At 51.4% G+C, this 23848-nt stretch overlaps 1 protein-coding gene across 2 annotated transcripts in view; it reads left to right on the top strand.

Annotated features, from left to right (window-relative positions):
- Window positions 1-23848, top strand: part of SNX29 (sorting nexin 29) — a gene marked incomplete at its 3' end in the record, with an annotated part of 442960 nt that overhangs the window by 331970 nt on the left and 87142 nt on the right. For both annotated transcript variants that reach the window (XM_080703361.1, XM_080703360.1), the window contains exons 16-17: window positions 1082-1137; window positions 3548-3629. In XM_080703361.1, the coding sequence (XP_080559487.1) occupies window positions 1082-1137; window positions 3548-3629 (138 nt within the window). The remainder of the gene's footprint in view (window positions 1-1081; window positions 1138-3547; window positions 3630-23848) is intronic.

The following is a 23848-nucleotide window of genomic DNA, read 5'->3' as shown; positions in this document are numbered from 1 at the left end:
CCTCTCTGCTGAGCTCTTGTAGCAGAGAAGACATTGAAGTCAGACAGGCCTGGGTTTGTATCCACTCCTAGCTCATCTTGGCCATGCTATGCACTCTTCCTGAGCCTCAGTGTTCTGGTCTGTGAAGCGAGGCATAGTCCCTGCCCCTGGGTGGTTGTGAAGATGCTGGGTGCTCTGGAAGCCCCAGAGGTCAAGGCATGGCGTTGACGGCCTCTTTCTTCCTCACTGCTCCTCTCCTTTTAGTCAGTTCCTTTTAGTCCTGATCTGTATTCTTAAAATCCTCACCAATTCAGTTTCAATCAAACCCAAAAGGAAGCCATTCCCTGGATATTACAATAATATCACTGTTTACTGAGCATCCACCAATATGGGGCATTTCACAGTCTGCTTTACATAATAATTGCAAATCCTTTCAGCTGCCTGGGGAATTGATTCCCTAACCATGGGAGCTGAGGCTGGGAAGGCGGGGGCTTGCCAGGGGTCAAGCATGCCACTGAATGCGTGCTGACCCTCACACTCCCTCCACGGAGGGCGACAAGATCCCAGCAGCGCCGCTGGGGACCACCAAGCCAGGCAGGTGAGTTTCTCTCACCCAATCATGTCCTCATGTGGCCCTTCTGAGCTGGAGAAGACGTTCTGCCCAAGATTGCTTGTACATCATGGAGGAAAGGAAGGGGCCTTTCGTGTTCCTGTGCTGAGTGTGTCTATATGATGCTGATCGTGGTGACAATGGAAATTTTCCCCCTCATCTCTCTGATAACTCACACCTCAGATCCTAATTAGTCCTATATATCTCCCAAATTATATGTTTTTTCATGCCTGTGATTATCTCAATAGGATTAGCAGGCCTTTTTCCTTAAAGATAACTGAGATGGCTCACGGCAGCATATTTTTATTACTGCAGCATCGTCTCCAGCCGTCCCTCCCCAACATCTCTTACTATTTTCCAGTAACTGCTCTTCTACCTCATTCTGAACAGAAAATGTTCGAGAATCATTGAGAGGCAGAAATCTTCTGTGATTATGCAAACCATGATAACCATCCTGCATTTCTCTCTTCCCTTCCCCTCTTCTGATGGTAGGTGCCTGGAGATTTGAGTCAAACATCTGAAGACCAGAGTTTGTCGGATTTTGAAATGTAAGTCCGTGACGTAGGCTCCTGACAGGTCCTGTAGAAACGGGACTCTGTGGTTGGCTCATGTCTGCGAAGGACACAGGGGAAAAAGAAATCACTGTTAATCCTGCTCAAGGTTGATTTGTTTATTATACAGGTAGAGCATTGTTCTCCTGCAGCCTGAGCCTCCTAATGTGTTTTATCTTCCCCTTGGGCATTTAAATACTCCCCCCCCCCCGCCCCCGGGCATTTAAAATTTGGAAGAGATCACGTAAGATTCTAAATTTTCAAATTTTCTTTGAAAGTTAGACCCTGATCCTGGCAAGGCCACAGTCAGCTGCAGGTGAGGTGCGGCCCCCATCACACAGGCCATGGCCTCTCGGTTTGCCGCAGTCCTCACCTGCCCCGCTGCCTCCCATTTCATTGTCTGCACAGCTCCTGCAGGCCTGAGAACTTATGTGCCCCGGGCTAGTGACACCATCAGCGGCCGGTGTGTGACCGGCTTTCCTTCCTCTTGTCGCCTCTCCTGGTGGCCTCTAAGGAAGTTATTGTCTTCACGTGATTTCTGTTCAGGTTGCTCAGGATTGGAACAAGCAGTCCTCCTAGGCTGGCAAAGACGAATCCTGGGGCGAATCCTGGGTTAAAGCCGAGCAGGACCTCCTTCCCCCCTCGCTCAGTTGTGGCCAGTAGAAGAAGGCTGCACCTCCCCTCCCTTGAGCCCAGGAGTTTGAGGCCAGCCTGGGCAACATGGCAAAGCCCTGTCTTGAAAATGAAGATGCAGCCTCCCTAGCAGAAAGGGTAAACAGGAAAAGCTGCTTGTAAAGAAGGAGGGCCTGGCAGGACAAAAGAACGAACACTTTCAGAGCCAGGCCACGCTGCGTTGCCCTCTCAGACGCTGGACTCCTAGCGTGACCCTGGGCCGGCCTCTGGCCTCCCTGGGTCTCGGTCTCCTCGTTCGTAGGTGGAGCTCCTGGCATCGAGAGGCTCCCCAGCGCTTGAGGGGCAGCCACAGAAGTGGGGTGGCTGTCAGGTCAGGAGGACGGGGACAAGGTGGCCAGGCAGGTCTCAGGTGGGTGTGCCTCCACGGGCTTGTGGACGGGAGTCCAGCACGCAGAGGCCGCTGGGCCAGCCGCCGGCCGAGAGCAAGCTAGGAAGAGAAGCGGGGAAAGAGGTGGAGGCTGTTCTGGGAGACGAGCCCCTGTGAGTCAGGAGGGCACGTTACTGAGCTAAGTGTATCAGGCACCTCTGCAGGCAGCTGTCTTGCCAAGTCCTTGGCCGAGGGGACACAAGCCACAGTCCCTCCCATCCAGCAGCTACTGCCTGGCCCAGGCCTCATCCTCTCTCCCCAGAGAGCACGAGCCTGTCTGTTGGTCTATGGCCAGGGGAGTCGGTGGTGTATTCCCATCTCAAGGCGGAGACCAGGATCCTTCATACAGAGAAGGTCCTTGAGAGCCTGGGTCCTCTTAACCCAGCTCGCCTGGCCCCGCCAGGAGTGTTTCTTTATCCACTGACCCCCCCCCCCCACACACACACACATTCAGCATTTCCTCATTGCCAGACACTGTTCCAACACTCAGGCCCCACCACAACCCTCCCAGGTGGGCACTGTCTCCGACATAACAGATTTGAGCCGGGATTCTCCCCCAGTGACTAAGGAGGCCAAAGCAGGAGGAGCGCAAGGTCAAGGCCAGCCAGGCAGCTCACTGAGACCCTTTCTCAAAATTAGAAAGGAAAAAAGGGCTGGGGCTGTAGCTCAGGTGGTAGAACACCCCTAGGTTTCATCCCTAGTACTGAAAAAAGAAAAAATAATAATGTTTTAGGAAAGCTGGGCACAGTGGCACACACCTGTAATTTTAGTACTTGGGTGACTGAGACACGAGGATCACAGATTTGAAGCTAGCTAGCTTCAGCAACTTACACCCTTAGCAACTTAGGGAGACACTGTTTCAGAATAAAAAATAAAATAGGGCTGGGGGTATAGCTCAAAGGTAGAATGCCCTGGGTTCAATCCCTAGTATGTATATACATACATACACACACACATGGATACATACATGCATATACACACATACACACATGCATACGCAATAGACACATGCATACATACAGACACACAGGCATACATATATACACATACACACATACATGCCCACATAACACATGCATACACACATACACACATGCACACATACACACATGCATACACACATACACACATGCATATACACATACACACATGCATACATGCATACATCATGCATATATGGACTTGGGGAGTTTAGTGATAAGACGTGAACTTGCCCTTTAGCTGACTACGAAGTGTGATGTATGTTGTACAAATTGCTTGTGCAGAATGCCTTTTAGAAGAGAAAATTGTTTCCTGTCCTGTTTGTTGTAAGTAAAAGGACTGATTAGGCCCTCTTTCTTTGTTCAGATCAAACCGGGCGCTGATCAACGTCTGGATCCCATCGGTGTTTCTCCGTGGCAAAGCTGCGAACGCGTTCCATGTGTATCAGGTAAGCACCTGGTTTTCAGGTGATGTCGCAGCCGGGGCAAAGCATCGCCGCTTGTCAAGGCACGGTGCTCAGCCTCTTGGTGGTGGGCGGAGGCCGTAGCCGCCAACCGCCGGCATTCTAGCATCCACCTTGGGTCAGACAGTGGAGCGGATGGAGTTCCTGTGCCATTGGGCTTCTTACCATGGCTATTGCCAAAGCTCAGCTCGGACTGCTGAGCAGGAACTGGGGCTTGTTGGCTTGTGTGGTGACTACAGAGTGCAGGGGGAGGCTGGGCCTCTGGCAAGCTGGCCCTGCGCTCAGGGACCTGCCGCTCCTGTCCTGGGCTCGGCGTCCTCGGCCAGCTCTCTGTGGGCTGATGGATGGGCCCCAGCAGCACCAGGCTCTCAGCCTGTCTGGACATGAGTGAAGTCCCAGACCACCACTCACTGGTCTGTCTTGGAGCTTGAGTCCGTTTCTGAGCCTTGGGTTGGATGCTGGACTTTGTGGCCCTCTTCAGCTCATGTGACCGTCGTTGGTGCTGGGATGGGTGCTGCTTGCACCTGAACACAGGTCCGAGAGCGGGCGAGACAGTGCGCCAAGTGAAAACCAGGCTACTGTTTGCAAAAGAAGGAGCAACAGATGCTCGGAAAGTGAACAGACAGGCCCCCCTCTGCCGCCCTGCACGGGCGGCCGGCCCTACCTGGGCTCCACTGTCTAGGTCTCTGGGTGCACATCTGCTTTGGAGGTGACTTTGTAATCAGGGGACCCAAGTTTTCCTTCTCTCTGGTTGTCTGATGCCTGCCTCCTTCAGCCCCGTTAGCTTCTCGCCTTTTCTTCCCATGGATTCTGACTCAACATTTTGTGTCCCAAGTGCTTGTGTAGACCCGAGCCCTTCCGGCTCCGCTGTCCTCGTCAGTCGGCCATTTCTGTGTCTTTTAAAGTTCTGTCTCCCGGAAGTCCAAGGCAAGCCTGGTGTTGTTGCCAGTCTTCTTAGCAGAGACTGGCCCACTGGTCGTGCCATCTGAGCTGTTAGGAGTCTCTCTCCCCGCTGGAAGTTGGAAATAGGCGCCCTGGTTTGGTCCTGTGACCTTAGGCAAATCTCGTTTCTTCATCTGCAAAATGGAAGCGATAATTCTTGTCTTATAAAGTCGCCATGAGGTTAGAAACGCGTGGTACCCAGTGGATACGCTGCCAGTTTCCTGCCTCGCCCTGTCTAGTCCCAGATCTGAGTAAGACGTGCACATCTTAGTTAGAATCTCACGGACAGATGCGCCAGGGCAGATGAGCCAGTGTCTGGCTCCGGGAAGTCATTTTAGTTTATCTGTGGCAACAGTAGCACTTTATTAAGTGTTTAGGAGAAGCTGAGTGTTTATGATAGGCTCTCAGCTCTGGTTTAAAAAGAGAATTAAATATGACAGATTTTCAAATATCTCTTCTCTTTCTTTCTCTTTTTATCCCAAACCAAAAAGTGAGGAAACAAAACAAACAAACAAAAAAACCTTCAGTATTTGAGTGACCTTCATGTTCCACTTGAGGTCATGGGAGCTGGGAGGTTTGGCCAAAGCGAGGCAGACAGCTGTATTTTATAGTGAAATTAAAATGTAGCATCGCTGGAGAGGTTTCCTTGACCTTTCAGTTCGTACTCCTCCCTCCATTCCCCATGAAGCAAGTTTTAGCTTGGGAAAGTCCGCAGTGAAGTGAGACGGACGCAGCAAAGACGCTGTCGCCTGGGAGATGCTTCCAGGGCGGTAACACTGTGGCGTGAGTGTCAGCATCAGCACCGCTCTTACCCCATCGCTAGCTGCTTAGGAGCATACTCAGGCCTGGCCCAGCTGGCGCACCCTTGATGTGGCCCAGGTGTCAGCAGCCACCCCAAGCAACTGGAACCCACACCCCGGCTCTCAGATCCTCCCAGGAGCTGGAGCGCGGAGCGGCGCCTCCGCGTACATTCTTCTCTCTAGCTGACCTTGTGTCCTGTTGGTACCCTAAGAGCAAAACCTGAGCATGTGTTTGGCAGCATTTTAGAAAGGCTCGGTTATACTGATTTTATAGAACAGATACTGGCTAGGTGGTGACGCATTGGATACCGCGGCCATTGAGCCTCTTTTTTTTTAAGACTTAAAAAATGGCTTAGACACAGCGGTACATGCTGTAATTCCAGTACTTGGGAAGCTGAGACAAGAGGATTGCAGGTTCGAGGCAAGGCAGCCTCAGCAACTTAGTGAGGCCCTCTGTAATTTAGGAAGACCCTGTTTCTCCCCGCCCCCCAAAAAAGAAAAAAAGGGTGACTGACGTTGTAGCTCAAAGGTAGAGTCCCCTGGGTCAATGCCTAGCACCCCAAAAATATGCATACTATTTAATCCTACATGATTTGAAATAGTCTATGAACATATAGAAGAGAATGATAAAAGAGAAGAAAAAAATATCAGGGTCAGAGAAAATGTCAACCAAGAGATTAAGCATACATGTTTGTCGTGAGATCCAACAAGTTGTTCTCATTGGTTTATAAATCTCCTAAGGGCTTCCCAGCAGCCAGTGAGAAAATGGAAATGTGATTATTTTGGATAATTCCATTGCTAATGACGAGAAAAGGTGTTAATTCTCTAGAAGGAGTTCTAAAAGAAATCTCCACATAGGGCTTCGGATTAAGCAGCAGAGAAGGCTGTGGTAGACAATCCTAATTACACCCCATGACAAATCACCGTCTGACTGCATCCGACCTCCCTGGGAGAACGTCAGGGACATGTCGGTCACACTGCTTTTTATATAACAGATTTTGGGTAGATGGTGACGCATTGGATACTGTGACTGTTGAGCCTCTAAGACTTAAAAAATGACTGGGCATAGTGGCACATGCCTGTAATCCCAGTACTTGGGAGGCTGCGACAAGAGGTACCCTAACCCTAGAGTGAACAAGAATAGGTGTGCAGAGCCCAGCCAGATAGCTTTCTCAGGAGAGCGGTGCTGCCTGGCACCAAGGCCCCTCGTTGCATGAAAAGATGCAAGAAAGATTCATTTCTTCCATCACAGAAGCCACAGCTTGGGTGCTTAATTCACTGGGGGAGTAGTGGCCCATGTCTGTAATCCCAGTACTTGGGTGTCTGAGACAGGAGGATTCTAAGTTCGAGGCCAGCCTTAGCAACTTAGTGAGACTCTGTTTTCAAGTAAAAAAGAAAATAGGGCTGAGGGTGTAACTCAGAGGTACAGCGCCTCTAATCCCCAGGAACACACACACGCACTCACGCACGCATACACACGCACTAGCATGGCATCTCTGTGGGCTGGTGAGAGCTAGGTCGTGCGCGCCAGCACAGAGGGTCTTATGGGGCATGCTGGTCTCCCAGTGTGGGGCAGGAAGTCGGTCTGGGTGCTGAGTAAGGTTTTAGAGGACAACCCCTGGAGATCAAAGGACAGCGGCAGGGAGCCCCTCTCCGGGCCTCCGGTGACCTGGAGGAAGTCTCCCTCTTGGGAGGAGCAGGCAGGCTGGGCATCCGGCCTCTGGCCAGCAGCAGGCTGGAGTTTACAACACTTTGTTTGCATTGTGTTTATTTTTACCTTGGCCTCTCAGCTGTGGCACAGTTCTTGCTTACCATGGTGATGGACAATTCCCTGGTAAAATACATTTGAAGCAAAAAATGGAATGAGTCAGCTTAAAGGCAAATAAACACTAGTGAAGCTGGCCGGGTGGAGGCTGTTGCGGGGACACTGGTGTAAGGGGATGAATAGACTGTGATTCAAGATCAATAATGAAAATAATAAGCGTGGCCGCCGCCGCCTCTGCTGGCTCGTGCGTGAGGGGAGCCAGCACGGCTCTCGTCTTCTCCATTTGACCAGTGAGGATGCAGAGACACAGAGAGGCTTCTCCTTCAGTGACTTTATATTCTTTTAGCCCAAATAGCAATTTCCGGCTGAATTTTGCAGAAATTCTGTGTTACCAAGGAGAATTGCTTTGTTTTAGCAATGCCTGCGTCTTGAACTACAATAGGTCTGTCTTCCTAGCGGTTGCGGGGTGTTATCCTGGCCCAGAGGAACGTGGTTCCCTAGGAAGACTAGTTCAGTGTTTGCGCACCTCCTTCCCCTCTGCCCCACGACAGGACATCACGTGGGCCGAGTGGTGATTGCAGAGGTTTAGTCTGGCTGAATATACGTATACATGTAGGTGATGCGGGGAAGATCCCTTATTTTTCCTATTAATAATGGATCCTGGGCTCTCCGCAGGCTGCATGGGGCTTCAGGTGGTGTGGGGGATGGTGATGTTTTGGACTTCAGGCGTTGGGCTTCTGGATCCTTCTTTTCATCCTCTTTCCTAAGCTGTCTCTCCCCTGGTGCCTCTAGTGTCTACCCCATGCTCTGTCTCACACTCGCCTGATACGGAGCTATGCCGAGACAGGATTCCTGAAGCCACAGGAAGCCTCTGCCCCAACAGGAACTGTCCAGATCTGGGGGGAAAGGACCAGTTTTGAGGCTGAAGCCACGCCCTCTTGCTCACGCCTGGGCCTGTGTGCAGGGTAGAGGAGAGCCGGCCGTGGGCCAGGGCAACCACTCGCTGCCTGGCGTCTGGGTTTCTTTGCAGCCAGCCTTGGCTCAGTGCCACATGCTAGGTGAAACCACAGGAGTGTTTGCCTTTACCCAGACGCTCTCCTTCCTCCAGAACTTTCCATGCCACAAAGCCAGGCCCCTCAGCACCTCTGAGGCTCACTGCCCCTTCGCTCCTGGTGGTTGTTAGAATGTGCAGGGCATCTGGGTGGGAACAAAAAGCAGAAGATGCCAAAGTCTCTCCCTCCCCTTGGAGGGGTGTGCCGCTGGTATTCTCTGTTACTGCGCTGTCTTCCCAAACAGGCAGAACTTTAATTCTCTTTCACAGTGTAATTGCTCCATTCATGCGATTGTGCTGATAACAGAACCTGTTGCGTGCCTGGGATGGACTTAAAGTCTACAGGGCCCATGGGGGCCAAACCTGACTTGGAGGGGACCCCATCCCTTCCAGCCCAGCGAGGAGACTGGCGCCACTGAGTAAGGTAGTGCTGCTCTGCACAGGATGTGGTGTGTAGGGTAAGACACCAGCTCTCCTGCTTGTGACATGCAGCAACTTATAAACTGTCAGAGCACATGGATCCTGTGTGAATATACTTCAGGAGCTAAAAAAAAAAAACTCGATTGCGATAAGCAAACAACCCTGAAGGAGACATAGACACGATCGCCTCCTGATTGATTGACTGTCTCCGAGTGCATTCCTGTGTTCAAGAGCCTTGATTTAGCATCTGCTTTATTAGGGGCAGTGCCAGGGCTGCAGGGAGCAGGACACCCACCTTCTCCAGCAACCTGGGGCTTTCGAGGCGGCAGCACCTCCTCTGGGCAGCCTGAAAGCAAGGACGGATTATAGTTAGATATAGACTGTCCCCTGAAGAGCTCATATATCGATGTTCAGAGCTGGTATAATTAAGTCCTGCGGGCTGTGTCCCATCAGTGCATCGATCCACTGTGATAGGTTACTGGGTGGTCACCTAGGCAGCTGGGCCGTGGCTGGAGAAGGTGGGTCCTGGGGTGTGGCCTCGGGGCCTGTGCTGTGTTGTTGAATCTCTTTACTTGCTTGCACTCTTGCCTCCAGCCTCATGGCGTGAGAGCAGAGCCCTCGCTCTCCCTCTCTCTGCTCCCCGCTGCCACACCTGAGCTCTGCAGACCCAGCCTGACCCCCAAATCTCCAAAAACTGTGACCGAATCAATCTTCCTTCCTCTAAGTTGTGTGGTCAGTCATTTTGGTTCAGGGCAGTGAGAATGTCAATGGAGATGAGAGCTTCCCAGGAGGCTTTGCAGGGGCAAGAGCAGCCCCGGGGGAAGACACAGGCTCTGCCACGGGCACCTTGATGTCTGCTCTAACTCCACGTTTCCCACGACTCCTCCTCGGGAGCTAGGTGTCATTGTCCTCATCCCTGTGTTAAGGTGATCTGTGACTTGTGACTCTGGGCCGAATCACTTCCTCTGGGTCACACTGAGTTCCTGCCTCTTGCTAGCTTTGCCTCCACGAAGCTCACCGCCCTCCTCAGAGGCCTGCGTCAGGAGTCTTTGCTTCCATGAAACCAGCCTGTTTCCATTATCCAACCCGGGATTCTGCCCACTGTTATATTGACCCATAACTCATTGTCAGAGCTGTCATGGCAGCTCATACTGGTGACAGGGTAATAGCCTCACAGTAGACAGAGCTGCAAATCCCAGAGTGTGGAGTCGATGGGCCCCAGCAGTGGGAGGCTCCCAGTAAATGGAAACGTTTTCAGCCTTAAAGGTATAAAGCACAGGGTGGTAGAGTTGGAGGAAAACTTAGTGCTCGCTTCTGTGCAAGCAGGTGGGCCTGTGCTCCTGTTTTGAAAGGTGCATTTATCTGGTAATTTTGTATCTGGAAAGCTGCAAAACAGACAGGGACCTGGTAAGCAGGCTAAAGGTAGAGTGGACATACTGTCTTCGCAGGTGGGTGTCCAGATTTAACTCCCTTTTTATAAGCACTTTCTCTTTGAGGAAGCTAAAAACAGTGGCTTGCTGGGCTCCATCCTGCCAGTAGCACACAGTCAAAGTGGGGATACTTCCTTCGTCTTCCCGCTGCATTCCAAGGCCGCCGCCCCGCTGCGCAGACAGGAGCCGAGGTTCATGTGGAGCGCTGGCGACGGGAAAGGAGACTAGCAGTCTCTAGTTTGGTTTTACTCTGTCTTTGGGTCACGGTTGTCACTTGCTGAATATCTTCTTTGGTCCTGGAAGGGAGGGTTGGGCCCAGATGAAGTGCGGCTCTGAGTAAAATGGAGGCACTTAGGGCCACTCTCGTGGACAGCAGAGGCAGCTCGTCCCTCTTCCCCGCGCGTTCTGCGTGGATGTGGGTGGCGCCTGGTGTGGCACTAGTGCTGGGCAGCCCGGGCGCCTCCTTCAGCCTGTGGCTTTCAGAGCCTCTGTGGCAGGAGACACCGCATCCCTCACTGTTCTTAAGTGGTAGCATCCACTGTTCTGAATACTTGTGTAAAAATGTTAGAGGGGTAGCCAGGTAGAGTGGTACGCGCCTACCAGGACTTGGGAGGCCGAAACCCGAGGATCAGAGGTTTGAAGCCTGCCTCAGCAGCTTAGCGAGATCCCAGCAACTTAGTGAGACCCTGTCTCAAGATTTAAAAAAGCTGGAGCTGTAGCTTAGAGGTAGGATGCCTCTGGGTTCAATCCCCAGTACCCACCAAATAAAGCAAGAGGGGTGCTTGGGGTCATTTTCTTTTAATCCAAGCATGTTCATCGTGGTTTAAATGGGGCCTCGTCGAGGTGGACACTGTGTCCCTTCCTCCCCTCCACTGTCGGAGAAGCACCAGCCAAGAAAGAACAACTTGCTAAAATATTACTCTGTGTTTTCCTGCAGCAATCCTCTTTTCCAGGTCCCCTGTTTAGCCAGCTGGTTCTTCTTCTTCGTCATCTTTTTTTTTTTCTTCCTTGCCTGGCTATTGTTTTTCAAGAGTTCAAAGTTATTTTGAGGTTCTTGTTATGGTTGTTTTGATGGGGGGACCAGGCTCCCAGCCTGGGCGGGCAGTCTAACTGGCTTGCACATCCTGGGAGCAGACACCAGGCAGCCCAAGTGTGTGCAGGGTGGGCCGGACAGGCACCGGCAAGCACCAGGCTGCCCTGAGGGTGGGGCAGGGGGTGGACCCCTGTGAGTAATCCTCATCAAGTCAACTCAGCAGGACTGTCCTAGAGTCCTGATCAAATTGTAGTTGACAGTGACCCCCTAGCTTCATACACAACGCCATCTAATATGTCCAAATAAAGCCTTATAATTCCACAAGGATAGGTTGTTCCTTCTCTCCCATACTCTGCGCGCGCGCGCACACGCACGCGCGTGCGCGCACACACATACACACATTTTTAATTTCCAAGAGGAATTAATTTAGCCCTGGGAGCCTTCTTGCAGTTTGAGCTTAGCGCAACATGGTGTAAGCCGGCATTCCATCCAGTGACTGGGTAGGAAGAGCGAGGTGTCCCTCCTCCCATGGCGGGCTCTTGCTCATCTCAGGAATGATGGGCAAGAAGGCCGAGCCGGCTGCAGATGCGGCAGCCCCCAGCCCGCCTGCCTGTGGGAGTGGGTTTAAATTAGCCGCTCCCGGGCCAGTGGCCAACATCGGAGCTTGCTGTGAGGCAAGGCCACTAATGAGGCCTCCGTGGCCTGGATTGGAACCTGCCGAGGGGTTAGACCGATGCTGGGGCCAGCGAGGCTGTCATTGGAGCCTGCCGTGAGGCAAGGCCGATACTGGGGCCTCCGAGGCCAGGATAAGAGCCTGCCAAGGGGTTAGGACGGTGCTGGGGCCAGCGAGGCCTGCATCAGAGCCTGCTGTGAGGCAAGGCTGATACTGGGACCTCCAAGGCCGGGATAAGAGCCTGCCGAGGGGTTAGGCCGGTGCTGGGGCCAGCGAGGCCGGCATCGGAGCCTGCCATGGGGCGAGGCCAGCATCGGAGCCTGCCGTGAGACATGGCCAGTGCTGGGGCCTCCTAGGCCGGGAACGGAACCTGCCGAGGGGTTAGGCCGGTGCTGGGGCCAACGAGGCCGGCATTGGAGCCTGCCGTGAGGCTAGGCTGGTGCTGGGGCCTCCAAGGCCGGGATTGGAATCCTGCCAAGGGGTTAGGCCGGTGCAGGGGCCAATGGCCAGCATCGGAGCCTGCCGTGAGGCAAGTTCACTCCTGCGGCCTCCAAGGCCGGGACCAAAGCCAGCTTAGGGGTTAGACCGGTGCAGGGGCCAGCGAGACCAGAACTGGGGCCTCCCATGAGTCAAGGCTGCTGCTTGAGCCAGCGAGATCTGGATCAGTCCACTGAGTAGCCAGGCCACTACTGGGACCATCAAGAGTGGGATCGGTGCTTGCAACGCAGCATGCACAGAGAAATATCGCAGAAAATATAAATCAGACGCTTCTCTTAATCAGCAATAACTAGGAGGAAAAGGGCAACAGGAAGAGGTTGAGCTATAGAAAGGGCCCTATAGTGAAGCAACTAATGTGACCAATCAGAGGGTATGTAATACTGGAGGACGGAGCCTCTTTAAAACGCAGGAGGTACATAAACAAATGTATCAAAGTAAATCACCAAAGAAGCGTGGGATGGAGGGAGGGGGAGGGAATGGGATGGGGGCTGGAGGAGGGCTAATTGGATGATGTGTGCTTGTATATCCTCTCAAGTCTTGTACTCCAGTGTGATTGATATATGACTACAATGCACTAATTTAAAAAATAAATTAATAAAAATAAATAAATAAATAAATAAATTAGCCGCTCCCTGCATGGTGGAAAACGTTCCCTGCCGCTATTACCTTGTCATTCCTATTAATATGCACCCGGGGCTTTTTAATGGCCAATTATTCTGGCTCAGACTTAAAATTGGTATTAATTGGTTAGGAGTATTTTATTCATAAGACAGTAATAACTTCATCACCTTTAAACAGGCTATAAAGCCACATGCCAGTGTCCCCTAAATTAACCTGATGAGGAAAGAAAATGGGCCTCGAGCCACGTCACATAGCAGATGTAATGAATTTGTACTGGCCACGAGGGCTTTTATTTTTGCTAGAGGTTGTTTTCATAGCGGAGCAGTGAGAAAACGGAAGAGAGCTGTTGCACCTGGTCGCAGCCTTGGGGTTCTGGGCGTGATCATCTGTGTAGGTTCCTGTTCTATGTATTTCTGAGGTTTTCTCCAAATGCTTGACATCACTTCTAGTCTGAGACTTGGGGCCTCATGTGCAGTCAGCTCAGACATCCCCTTCTGTAGGAGCAGCGATTACAAACCTGCCTAAACCTGTCCTGTTGTCTCTCCCGCCATACCTGGCCTGCGGGGAGGGAGAGGTGATGCTGGCATCCGGAGCCTGGGGCCAGGGGTGCTGCTCAGCACCTGCCTGCTTGGGGCAGCCCCACATGAGTATGACCCTATCCAGTCCTGGCCCAGGCCAAAGCCCGGCTCATGCTAAGCGCAGTTGGCCTCCTTCAGCGCTTGGTCCTGTGCCTGCTTCCTCATGGGGAAGTGGGCTTGGGGAGCTGCCCCTTGGTCCCAGGGTTGGTGAAGGGTGGGCCCTGAGCATCCCTAGGTCCTCTGGAGGCAGCCAGCCGCTCGCACGTCTGGACCTGTAATGTGACCCTGTTCACACCCAGGGCTGGGCTCCTCCCTCGGGACAGCGTGGCCCACTAGCTGACCACCCAGGTGTTCTGACCAAGATAAACTCTTGGCCTACACCTGCACTTTCTTGCTGGCAGAAGAAGGAAACCCACCTCCTATTGCCATTCATCAGTTCGCTTAACAGAAAAGACTGAGGGCGTGGCGTGAATTTCAGGAGCTCAGTGTCCTCAGAACGCAGTCTGTGTCTCTTCATAGAGTGGCTTGGTTCTAAGCTGGCTGCGCTCACAGCCAGGGTACAGCAGCAGGGTTAGGTGGGAAGCCCCAGCTGCCCCCAGTAGAAAAGGCCTCTTTTTCTCCCACAGCTAATAACAGTTATGGAGTTGAGTCCTACCAATTCAGGTGGCTTGGGCCTCAGCTGTGTCCACTGGTTACTGTGTCTGGGTGGGTGCAGTACTTTTAGAACATATGCTCTCCCTTGCAGCTCAGTGGGAAGGTGAGGATATTTTTCCCAGTAGAAGATGGAATAGTTTCAGACTGGCCAAAACAGCACGCAACTACTGCTACCTCCGGGCTGGTCACAACTTGGGCTCAGCCTAGGAGCCATTCTGGTGACATTTATGCATCTCGGCACCAGGGTACATTTGGGATTAGCTCATTACAGCTGACATTTGGGGTTGGGTCATTCTTTATGGCGGTGGGTCTCCTGTGGACGGTGGGGGGCTGAGCAGTATCCGGGCTCCACCCAGTTGCATTCATACCCTCTCCCTCATTGTGACCCCCCAGGATGTCTCCAGACATTGTCAGGTGTCTCCCAGGAGGCAAAATGCTCTGCTGGAAAACCACTGCCTTGCATGGACCCACCGAGAGCTGCCATAGTTTTCTTGGACATAAATGGGATCATATGACACGTGCTTTCCTCCCTGTTCCATAGACCTCACTCTTCGTGACGCGTTCTGAGCTTCTGCTGAGTATTTTCTAGCATGAAGGATCCATTATTGATGTAACTCCTGTGGATGAGGGATATTTAGATGGTTTTCATCTCTTGTCACTGCAAACAAAGCTGCCAGGCTTGTCCTTGTGTAGACCTCTTTGTTCACATTGTAGGTATTGCACTACGGTAAATAGCTAGAAATGGGTTTGCTAAAGCAAAGAGTACCTACATTTTTTTATTTTAATGGGTCCAGCCAAATTGCTCTCACCAAAGGCTGAACCAATTTTCAATCGCACCAACAAGGTAACATATTTCTTTGTCCCCTTGTCCTTTCCAACACTGGATATTAGCCATCTTCTGAGTCTTACTAAGCTCTGATAGAGAAAAGAAAATTGCATTTCATTGACGGGTGAATTTACATTTTCTGTATTGCTTGTGGTGCAGAGCAGATGTGTGTGTTTAATTTGACTTTTTTTTTCCTTTTGTGATTTGCCTGTTAATGTCCTTTTCCCATTTTTCTACTGTATTGTTCGTTACTTTCATATAAAGTTTTAGGGCTTCTTTAGAGAGTAGCCCTTTGTTGTACATATTTCAAACTCTTGCTTAGGTTTTTACTTTATTTACGAGGTTTATTATTTGTTCTTCTTTGCTGGTCCCAGAATCTTGGGAAGAAAGGGCTTTTCTTGGTTGACCTGCTGAAGCACTATCAGGACTTCATTCCCCATCACAAGAACCCCGGATCCACAGGCATTCTCTTAGGGGAGGAGAAGGACATTCTGAACGTGTCGTAAATAATTTGCCTGAGGTCACGGAGCTCAACAGAGTGGTCACCTGTCCCCCACTCAAGTCCAGGGTTGTTTTATGTGCTCCCAGTGGCCTCCGAAGGACGGAATAGAGACTGATGGGTAGAAATTGGACAGAACACAGTTTGGGCTTCTCTGTCAGACTGTCCATCTGTCTGCCTGAATTTCTGCTCAGCCACCTCAGGATAGGTGCTGGGATTTCATTGTAAATGATAAAGACTCAATCTTAGGCATTGCCTACTCGATATAAAAAAGGTAGAATATGAATAGCTGTTCAGAGGCAGGGTAGTCTCTGGATACCCCCGCCCCAAGACCCAGAAGCAGGTGAGCCCTTCTTGTAGATACCAGAAGTCCGCTCTCAGCCACAGTTGACCCTCATCCCTTGCAAGAGGCACGCTGATCCTGGGGTGCAGGAGGCGGCTCATAGGAACTGCTCATCAGCAACCAGGCAGCTGTTCAGATGTTGGCTCCTGCGGCTTATGCTCATGTGATGAATGACTTCCCGAGGCCCGCGGCATGGGAATAAAGACTATTCTATTTCTGAGTTGAAAGAAATCATTCTGTGTGCTGCTTCTGCCTCTCCTAGCCCGGGTGAGCTTTCTCAAGGCAGACATTTGGGCGCTTTCCCTTGCAGGATGGCCTAGCTGACCTCTCAGGTCCTTCTTCAAGTCTACAGGTTGGTGAAAACTTTGATGGCTTTTAGATCTTCCTGATCTTCCTGGTGATCTTCCTGATGTCATCAACAATTTCATGACCACAGCTTGCAAAGTGTGTACACAGGAATCCATCTTGAGGCTTCTCACGTGCAGGAAGCAATTAAAATGCAGACTGACCCCTGCATTTTAGTGGCCCGTGGAATCAAAACGAGAAACTAAAGACTTGCTCTGAACCAGGGCGACCCAGGGCAGTGGGTATATAGCCAGAGCCCCTCGCTCCATCCATGGCGCCAGCAAAGCCAGGGTCCTAGGTTCTTATGTAGCCATCTTGGTCGTGGCTGTGGTGTTTATGTGCTTAGCCCAGGCCTGTCCCTAAAATCTAGACCAGCCCTCAGTATGCACTATATATAGGCCATTACCTACAGTCTTAGGAGGTTCACCCAGAGGCCTGATGTCTACGAGTAAAAGGCCTATTCCATCAAGACATGGCTGCTATCAGTTTTATTCATCACTGTATTGCCAACAGCTAGAACAGGTGAGCCCACTGCACATTGGATGGATGGATGGATGGATGGATGGATGGATGGATGATGGATGATGGATGGATGGACAGATGGACAAGCAGGAAGATGTATGGGTGGGTGGGTAGGCAGGCAGATGAAGGAATGGGCAACTGGAGTGTTCTAGCACAAGGTCCAGCTCTGCCACCCTGACTTCATACTCTCAACGTCAATTCCCCAACCCTCATAATATCCCAAAGCACCTGTCTCAGCGGTGTTCTGTCCTTGGATTTATTATCAGACTTCCCTTCAACTCCCAGCCCCTCGTGAGTCCTCCTTCCTTTATTTTTATCATTTATTATTTTTATTTGGACAACGCATATACATATGTACGGCCAGAATCCTCTTTTGTAATTTCATTTGATTTACAAAAACGGGACAGCAAAATATCTTAGGGCACTAATCCTGTGCAAAAATAAAACTGATTAAACAGTTGTAAAGATGGGTATCTTACAGTGTTACAGACCATTCATCCGTTGTGAAAGAACATCTCTATCTACCCAAAGTGATGAGTACTGTGCTAAATCTATCTGCAAACTGACAAAGCTAATTGTTTTCTGTGATTATCACTATCAAATATAATTCTCAAAAGAAGCATGATGTGGAGTGTAAAGCCAGGGCGTCATTCCACAGTGGTGAAGAATTTTCTTCTTTTTGAACCAAGGAGAGGCGATATTTTAACTCTAAACTATTAAAATTTTGCAGAACACGACAGCTATTTACAGTATAGATAAAACAACTTTGCTTCCTTTTAAACGCCTGCAATAGTCTTTCAAAAAATTGAGTTTGGTTAAAAAAAATAAACAAAAATTACTGTTCTGCATTTGGATTTTTCTAAGTTAAATCCATGATCTTTTTAATATAAAAAGTAATTTTTGCTGGGCGTGGTGGCGCACGCTTGTAATCCTCGCGCTTGGGAGGCGGAGACAGGAGGATCGCGCAGGTTCGAAGCCAGCCGCACTGGCTTAAGAGATCCTGTTTCCAAATAAAAATATAAAAAATAGGTGTCTGGGAGTGTAGCCCGGAGGTAGAAGGGTTTCCAGGAACCCCAGTACCACCAAAAATAAATAAATAAATAAATAAATAAATAAATAAATAGTAATTGTTTCATACTTCTTGTGTTCAGGGAACTCTAGTAGTCCTATTTGAACCATATCTTGAGATAGTAAATCTAATTAGAATGGTGGTTCCTGTTGTGTGACGCTGTAAAACAGGACGTATCACAAAGAATAAACTGAGTCTTCCTTCTGGATGCTCAGCTTCAATTCTGCCTCAGTTTCCTAACTAATACTGAGGGCTTTTTTCAGTACTTGTCCTGGCCCAGCCAGGTTTAGAAAGCCTCACCTTCAAGTGTCTTGCTGTCTTACGGCACGGTGGTGAGCAATTTCTCTAGAGCTCAGAAGTCAGGAGGCCTGTATACCCAGATCTAACTTTCCCATAATCATCTTTACATACTCAAGGTCCCCATCCCAGGGCCTGTCCCAGCACCAAGAGAGCTGGGGGAGAAGACAGGATCCGCAAGGGCCACGTATGGCAAAGCCAGGCAGTGGAATCTCCTCTCGCCTTGAAGCCTGCAGTCTTATCAGAGAAGAGAGATGAAATCCACTAAGAAAAAAGTGACACACGAGTCAATACATAGTTTCAAGCTGAGCTGTGGCATTCGTATGAGACAGGATTAAATCGAGGGATACGGATGGGATTCCCTGAGGACGTCTGCTCACTCCCGAAGGAGGATTTGGAGTCCAGGAAGGGTCTGACCAGAAGGAGCAGCGTGTACAGAGCCCTAAGACAGGGGAGCTTGGTGCTCTAGACGAGACGGGAAGGAAGTGAGGACGAGGCCAGATGGCCAGTGACTGGACCTGCCAAGGTCTCTCAGGGAAGTCTTTCCGTCCGTCTCACTCACCCCGCACCTAGTCACAGTTGCAGCCTGTAAGTGGCGTGCACACGTGGAGCCGGCGGGGCGGGCGCAGGTGAGGCGCGTGCCGTCGGCCCCTCAGATGTAGACTTGCACGGCCGGGTTTAACCCGGGTCTCCTCGTAGTTCACAGTTGGATGGCCTCGGGTAGCGACGACTGTTGACATCACAGGGTGTCATCATTCAGGTAGGGACGCTGCCTCCTCCACAGAGCGTCATGTTAAAGCGTGTCCCGAGAGCACCCAGCATGGCGCCTGGCCTGCGCAGTAGGTAGAAAGGACCCAGCTAGTGGAGCTGCTACCACTGTGCCCAGGAAGTTCGAGATGCAGGCGCAGAGGGGGTCATCCACATCCCCACGTGTGTGCTCGTAGACACACACTGGCACAACCCTCCCAGCAGCATCTTCCTCTCCAGCATGGAATCCTAGTTGATGTCACATGTGGACGCAAGTGTCCGCCTGTCACTCCCTTGTTGCTGTGGCTTCCTTGAAACGGGAAGACTTGAGCTGGCGTCTGGAGCTTCCAGAGCATGCAGGGCCCAGCCCGACGCTGATCCTGGGCCGCAGGAGGCAGTGCGTGGGAGCCTCTCACCCGCAGCCAGGCAGCTGCTTGGATGTTGGCTCCCGCGGCTTATGTTTGTGTGATAAATGCCTTCCCGGGCTTGCGGCATGGGAATAATGACTATTTTATTTCTAGGTTTAGAGAAACAGTCCCATGCATCGGTGAGCAAATGGTTCTCCTAGCTTGGCTGAGCTGCTCAAGGCCGATCTTTGAACTCAACCTGTGCCGGTGTCGGAAGGCCTTCGCCCCACCTGGACCCCTGCACTAAGCCAAGGAGGGCTGAGATCTCTTGCCTTTTGCTTTTCTGAGCCGGGCAAGCCTTAGTCTCTTAATAAAGTAGACAGGGTGGGGCTGTTGCCTCTAGTTTGGGTCTTTCTCCTCTACCTCTTCCAGATCCAGAGAGCATTCCCAGTCCAACCTTGAAAGGTCATCTCTGTGCCACCGGCAGCCTTGTCCTGTGAGACTGTGAATCCCAGCTCCCTGCCAGCCTTCCCGGCTGAGCGAGACTCTGGTAGACTGCCTGGCTGTCTGCAGTTGGACGCGGCAGCTCCAGTTGGCAGTTGCGTGGAGGCTGCTTTTCAAGGCTGGGAGAAGAAGGCGCAGAAAAGGTGTAGCTCCTGCCAAGGGTCTCAGCAAGTTCCAAAGGATGGTCCCACCTTTAGAGCACAGGAGAGAGCGATGGGTGACAAGGAGTCTCGACTCTGGGTTTCGGGTGCTGACAGTCCGATGTGGCCCAGACCACATGAGGCAGGGAGCCAGGGGAGGGCAGAGGGGATCAGCTCTGAGTACCTGTCGGCAGGAGGAGCCGAAAGGAAACCAGGTTCTCTTCCCAGCCTGTAATTTTGCCAAGGGAAGCTACATGGTAGTCTGTTATAGCACCAAGTCTGCTCATCTCTGTCCATTTTGCATTCATCTATTTATGAAGAAAGGATGGGGGACAGACGTGTAAGGACAGTGTTAATATGAAGCACCCTGAGCCTTTCATCTGCACAGCTCTGAGTCCTTGCCACCACCTCGTGAGGGGCGGTATTTTCCTCTCTACAGATGGGCAAGCCGAGATCAGAGATGTGTGGTTGCCTGGCCAAGTTCACACAGCCAGAGAGTAGCAAAGCTGAGCTGTGCAGGCCCAGGGCTGGCAACCTTCCAGTTTTCTTTAAGAGAAGAATACCATCTCTCTCTTCAAAGTTTCTCCAAGAGGAGAGAGAGTATGAAATGGTGGTGGCAGCATGTCTGGTGATGAGCGGCGAGGCCTGCGGCAGGGGTGGCTGGCGAGGGTGAGGGCTGTGATGACGTTGGTGCTGGCGTCTCCAGCACGTTCTGCTGTGCAGTTTCGGTGCCAGGTTCCCTCCAGGTTCCTTCCTCTCCTTGAACTGCAATGGCACCCAAGGGCTAGTTCCAATTGCAGTGGTGGGAAGAAGAGGCCAGGCTTTGCCTCGCACCCTGCTCTGTGTTCAAGAAAGGCATGTCGAGCAATGTCCGGGAATCTTTTTGCTGTTCAGAGGAATTCTGTGCACATCACAGCCAGTGTTCAAGTGTTCATGCCAAGGGCCTGGCAGAGCCTGGGCAACTGAAAGCCCCACTTAGCTCCCCAAATTCCATTGAGAACTTGATTTTCATTCTCTCTCTGAATTGACCTTTGCCCGGGTCCCCGCCTTGCTCTTGAGCTGTAGGAGGGATGAGGAGGTGGTACCCAGGGCTGCATAGGCCGCGCTCTCCTGCCTTGCTGTCCCCACCTGCAGCGTGGACAGGGCCTGCATGAAGCATGGCTCCCTCGTCCCTCTCCACCCTCCGCTTACCTAGCCTGGACTGAGTGCTCACATGGGCCCTCCCTCTGGGAAGCGGTGCTATCTCACTTAATTCTCAAGTCAGCCCTGTGAGGTCAGTACAGAAACCGAAACCCAGAGGTGCTAAGTAAGTTCATGCCACCACGGTGTGAACTCGGGTCTCTCCGGACTCAGCACAGGCTCTGCCCTGAGCGTCTACATCAGCCCTCTGTCAAGACCGGACCCTCACCGCCACGGCGGGAGTCCAGCAGCAAACCCAGCCCGAGGTCTCAGAGGGGACTCTGCGGCTTCCTGCCATCCCCCCTCCCAAGGCCACTGGGGATGGCACTCAGCTCCTTTCTATAGGAAGACACGCATTATTTCCAAATTTTGATGTCTCTGAAATCAGCCTGGGTCTTCTAGTTGCTGGCGCCTTAGACTGTGAAACACTGTGTTACCTCCTATCAACGCACTCATTCCTTTATTCAGTCTATTTATCTGTTCATTCGGTTCTTATTAATATGTGTATTCATTTGAAACTTCACAAGAAGATGTACAAACGGTACAGAGGTTGAGGATGTGGCTCGGTGGTGTTGACTGGCTGCTTAGCCGGCTCAGAGCCCCGAGTGCGCTCCCCACCCCAAAAGGACAGAATTCCCACCTGTTCTTCCCTCAGCTTCCTCCAATGCTAAGATCTTATATAAGATACTTCATTAAAACTAGGAAATTGAGATTTGGGACCGAACTGTCAGGCTTTGTTTTAACATTGGGGATAATAAGATGAGAAAGATGTGATTCCTATCCTTTCTAAGAGTCTGACTTGGATGGGAGACAGCTCTGAAATCAGTAATCTCAGGGCGGTGGGGGGAAGTGCTATCTAAGTATGGGGGACGCAGGGGCCTCCACCTCGCGGGGGCCATGGAGGGGACTGGTGGCAGAAGCAGCTTCATTTTGGAGAGGAGGAGCAGCCTGTGCCGGGCACTGAGGCGCAGAGCAATTGAACGCACACACTTGTCTGTCCAGACACGCTGGCTTATGGTCCCCCTTCTTAAAATGCTATTTTCCCAGATATTGCCAGAACTGACTCCTTAACTTCCCAGCCTCGAGACAAAGGACGTCCTCGACACCTCACCTGAAATCACCTCTCACACCAGCATCCCACTTCTATGCTCTCTACAGCACTCGCCACTTTTGGAAACGTTTTAAAATGTCGAGGTGCTTACCTCTCTGTGGTCTGTCTCTCACACTTTCGTGAGCACGGTTCTTGTTTCTGCTGTGTCTTCGGGCCTTGACTACCACCTGTCCATAAATACTCACTAAGCGAGCGAACAGGCAAACATCTATGCATTGGGGAAATTCCCTTTGTGTCCAAGTTAGCATCTCACAGGTGTGATGGGAAAGATGCGGGTTTTAAAAGCTGGCACGCGGCTTTTCGCTTCCAGAGGCCACTTTTCGTCCCTAAGCGGCAGTGCCCTCAGCCTCAGCAGAGGTGGACGAGGAGCCTCACATGTGGGGCTGCTCTCGGCCGCGGCCGCCGTCTGGCCGGGTGCCCACCATCCACGCCCGTCCTCCATTTTGCACACGGGTTTGCTTCTGTTGTTACTTCCTTTTTTCTTTCAGTGCATATTTTTGCAAGGAAAATTGAAGAGACACTTAAATGGAATCTGGAGGTTTTATCTCTTAAATGTACTGATAACAGGAAGATGATAATGTCCTGTCTCAGGGCCACTCCCTGGGCAATCAGTCTTGGTATGCAGCCCACTCTGAGGGAGCCAGCAACTTCTGGAACCTGCAAATGATCGCTAATAACATCTAAATATCCTTATTGGTAGTAAGACACAGAAATCACTTGAGAGCCTAGGGGCTTAATTAAATGTAAAATGTGCAGGGAAAGACGTAGCTTCCACCAAGCAGGAACCGAGGCACTGCCTGAGCTCGTTGGGGTGCGGTACCAAGGTGCAACAGATGCTCAACAATATTTCCCCTGTGCTGGGGATCGTGTCATAGTGTGGATTTAAAATGCCCTGTGGACCTCATGTTCAAGTTGGAGGCAGCCATGTTTGAAGACAGGGAAGGGCTGGAGGGGCAGGGCCCCTGGGGGTATGGCCAGCTGCAGTGGGCACAGGGCACAGGGCTCTGCTGTCTCCTCAGCTGATCTTTGTTGCTGAGTGCCTTTGCTGTTCCGAGCATCTGTTTAGCCCTTTGTACTGCTTTCTCTCTCCCTTGGGTACCATTGGCACCAACAACCATCTCTGTCTTAACCACCAAGCTCCGTGGGTTTCCTGCAGGACCAACCTGGACACTCCTGTGATGAACCAGCAGGCCGATGGAGCCGGTGTCCTTGCCACATCAAGTCAGGACCATTGGCCAGAGACTTGTCAAATGTATTTAGTTTTTGAGTCATTACTCTTTTAATAATTTGGTGTATCAGTCAGCACAGGTGAGATGATGCCGCGTTGACAGCTGAGTCTCGATCTTGGCAGCTCACGACAATAGCTTTGTTATGTGTCTACCCCCCTCCCTCATGTCACAAGGCCATCCTGGGCCAGCCGTGGTTATGCTCCAGGTGGCCTCTATGCCGGAATGCAAACAGAGGCAGCCCTGGAGGGCGTGTTGCTCTCATGGTGAAGAGAAGAGCAGGTGGCAACCATGCTGGGGCACCAGACACTTCTGTTTGGAAATGATGTGCCTCACCTCCACAAGAGCCTGGTGACAAGGGGCCGGAGGCACAGTCCACCCACAGGAGGGGCCCTGTAAGGGGGACTCTGGACTCGGGTGGGATACAATGCAGTGTCTTAGCAGGCAATGCTTGCTCATTGCAAAGATCAAGGAAAGCATATAAGCATTTGGAGCCATTAAAAAGGAAGATGTAGATCTTACATTCCAGCTCAGAAAGTTCTTATATATGCCAAATGGGGGAGGGGTAAAGCCAATAATATATA

The sequence above is a fragment of the Muscardinus avellanarius genome (genome assembly GCF_963383645.1).
Source record: "Muscardinus avellanarius genome assembly, chromosome: 10".
In the NCBI taxonomy this organism is placed as follows: domain Eukaryota; kingdom Metazoa; phylum Chordata; class Mammalia; order Rodentia; family Gliridae; genus Muscardinus; species Muscardinus avellanarius.
The sequence above is the reverse complement of the archived record's forward strand: the minus strand, read 5'-3'. Positions and strand labels throughout refer to the sequence as shown.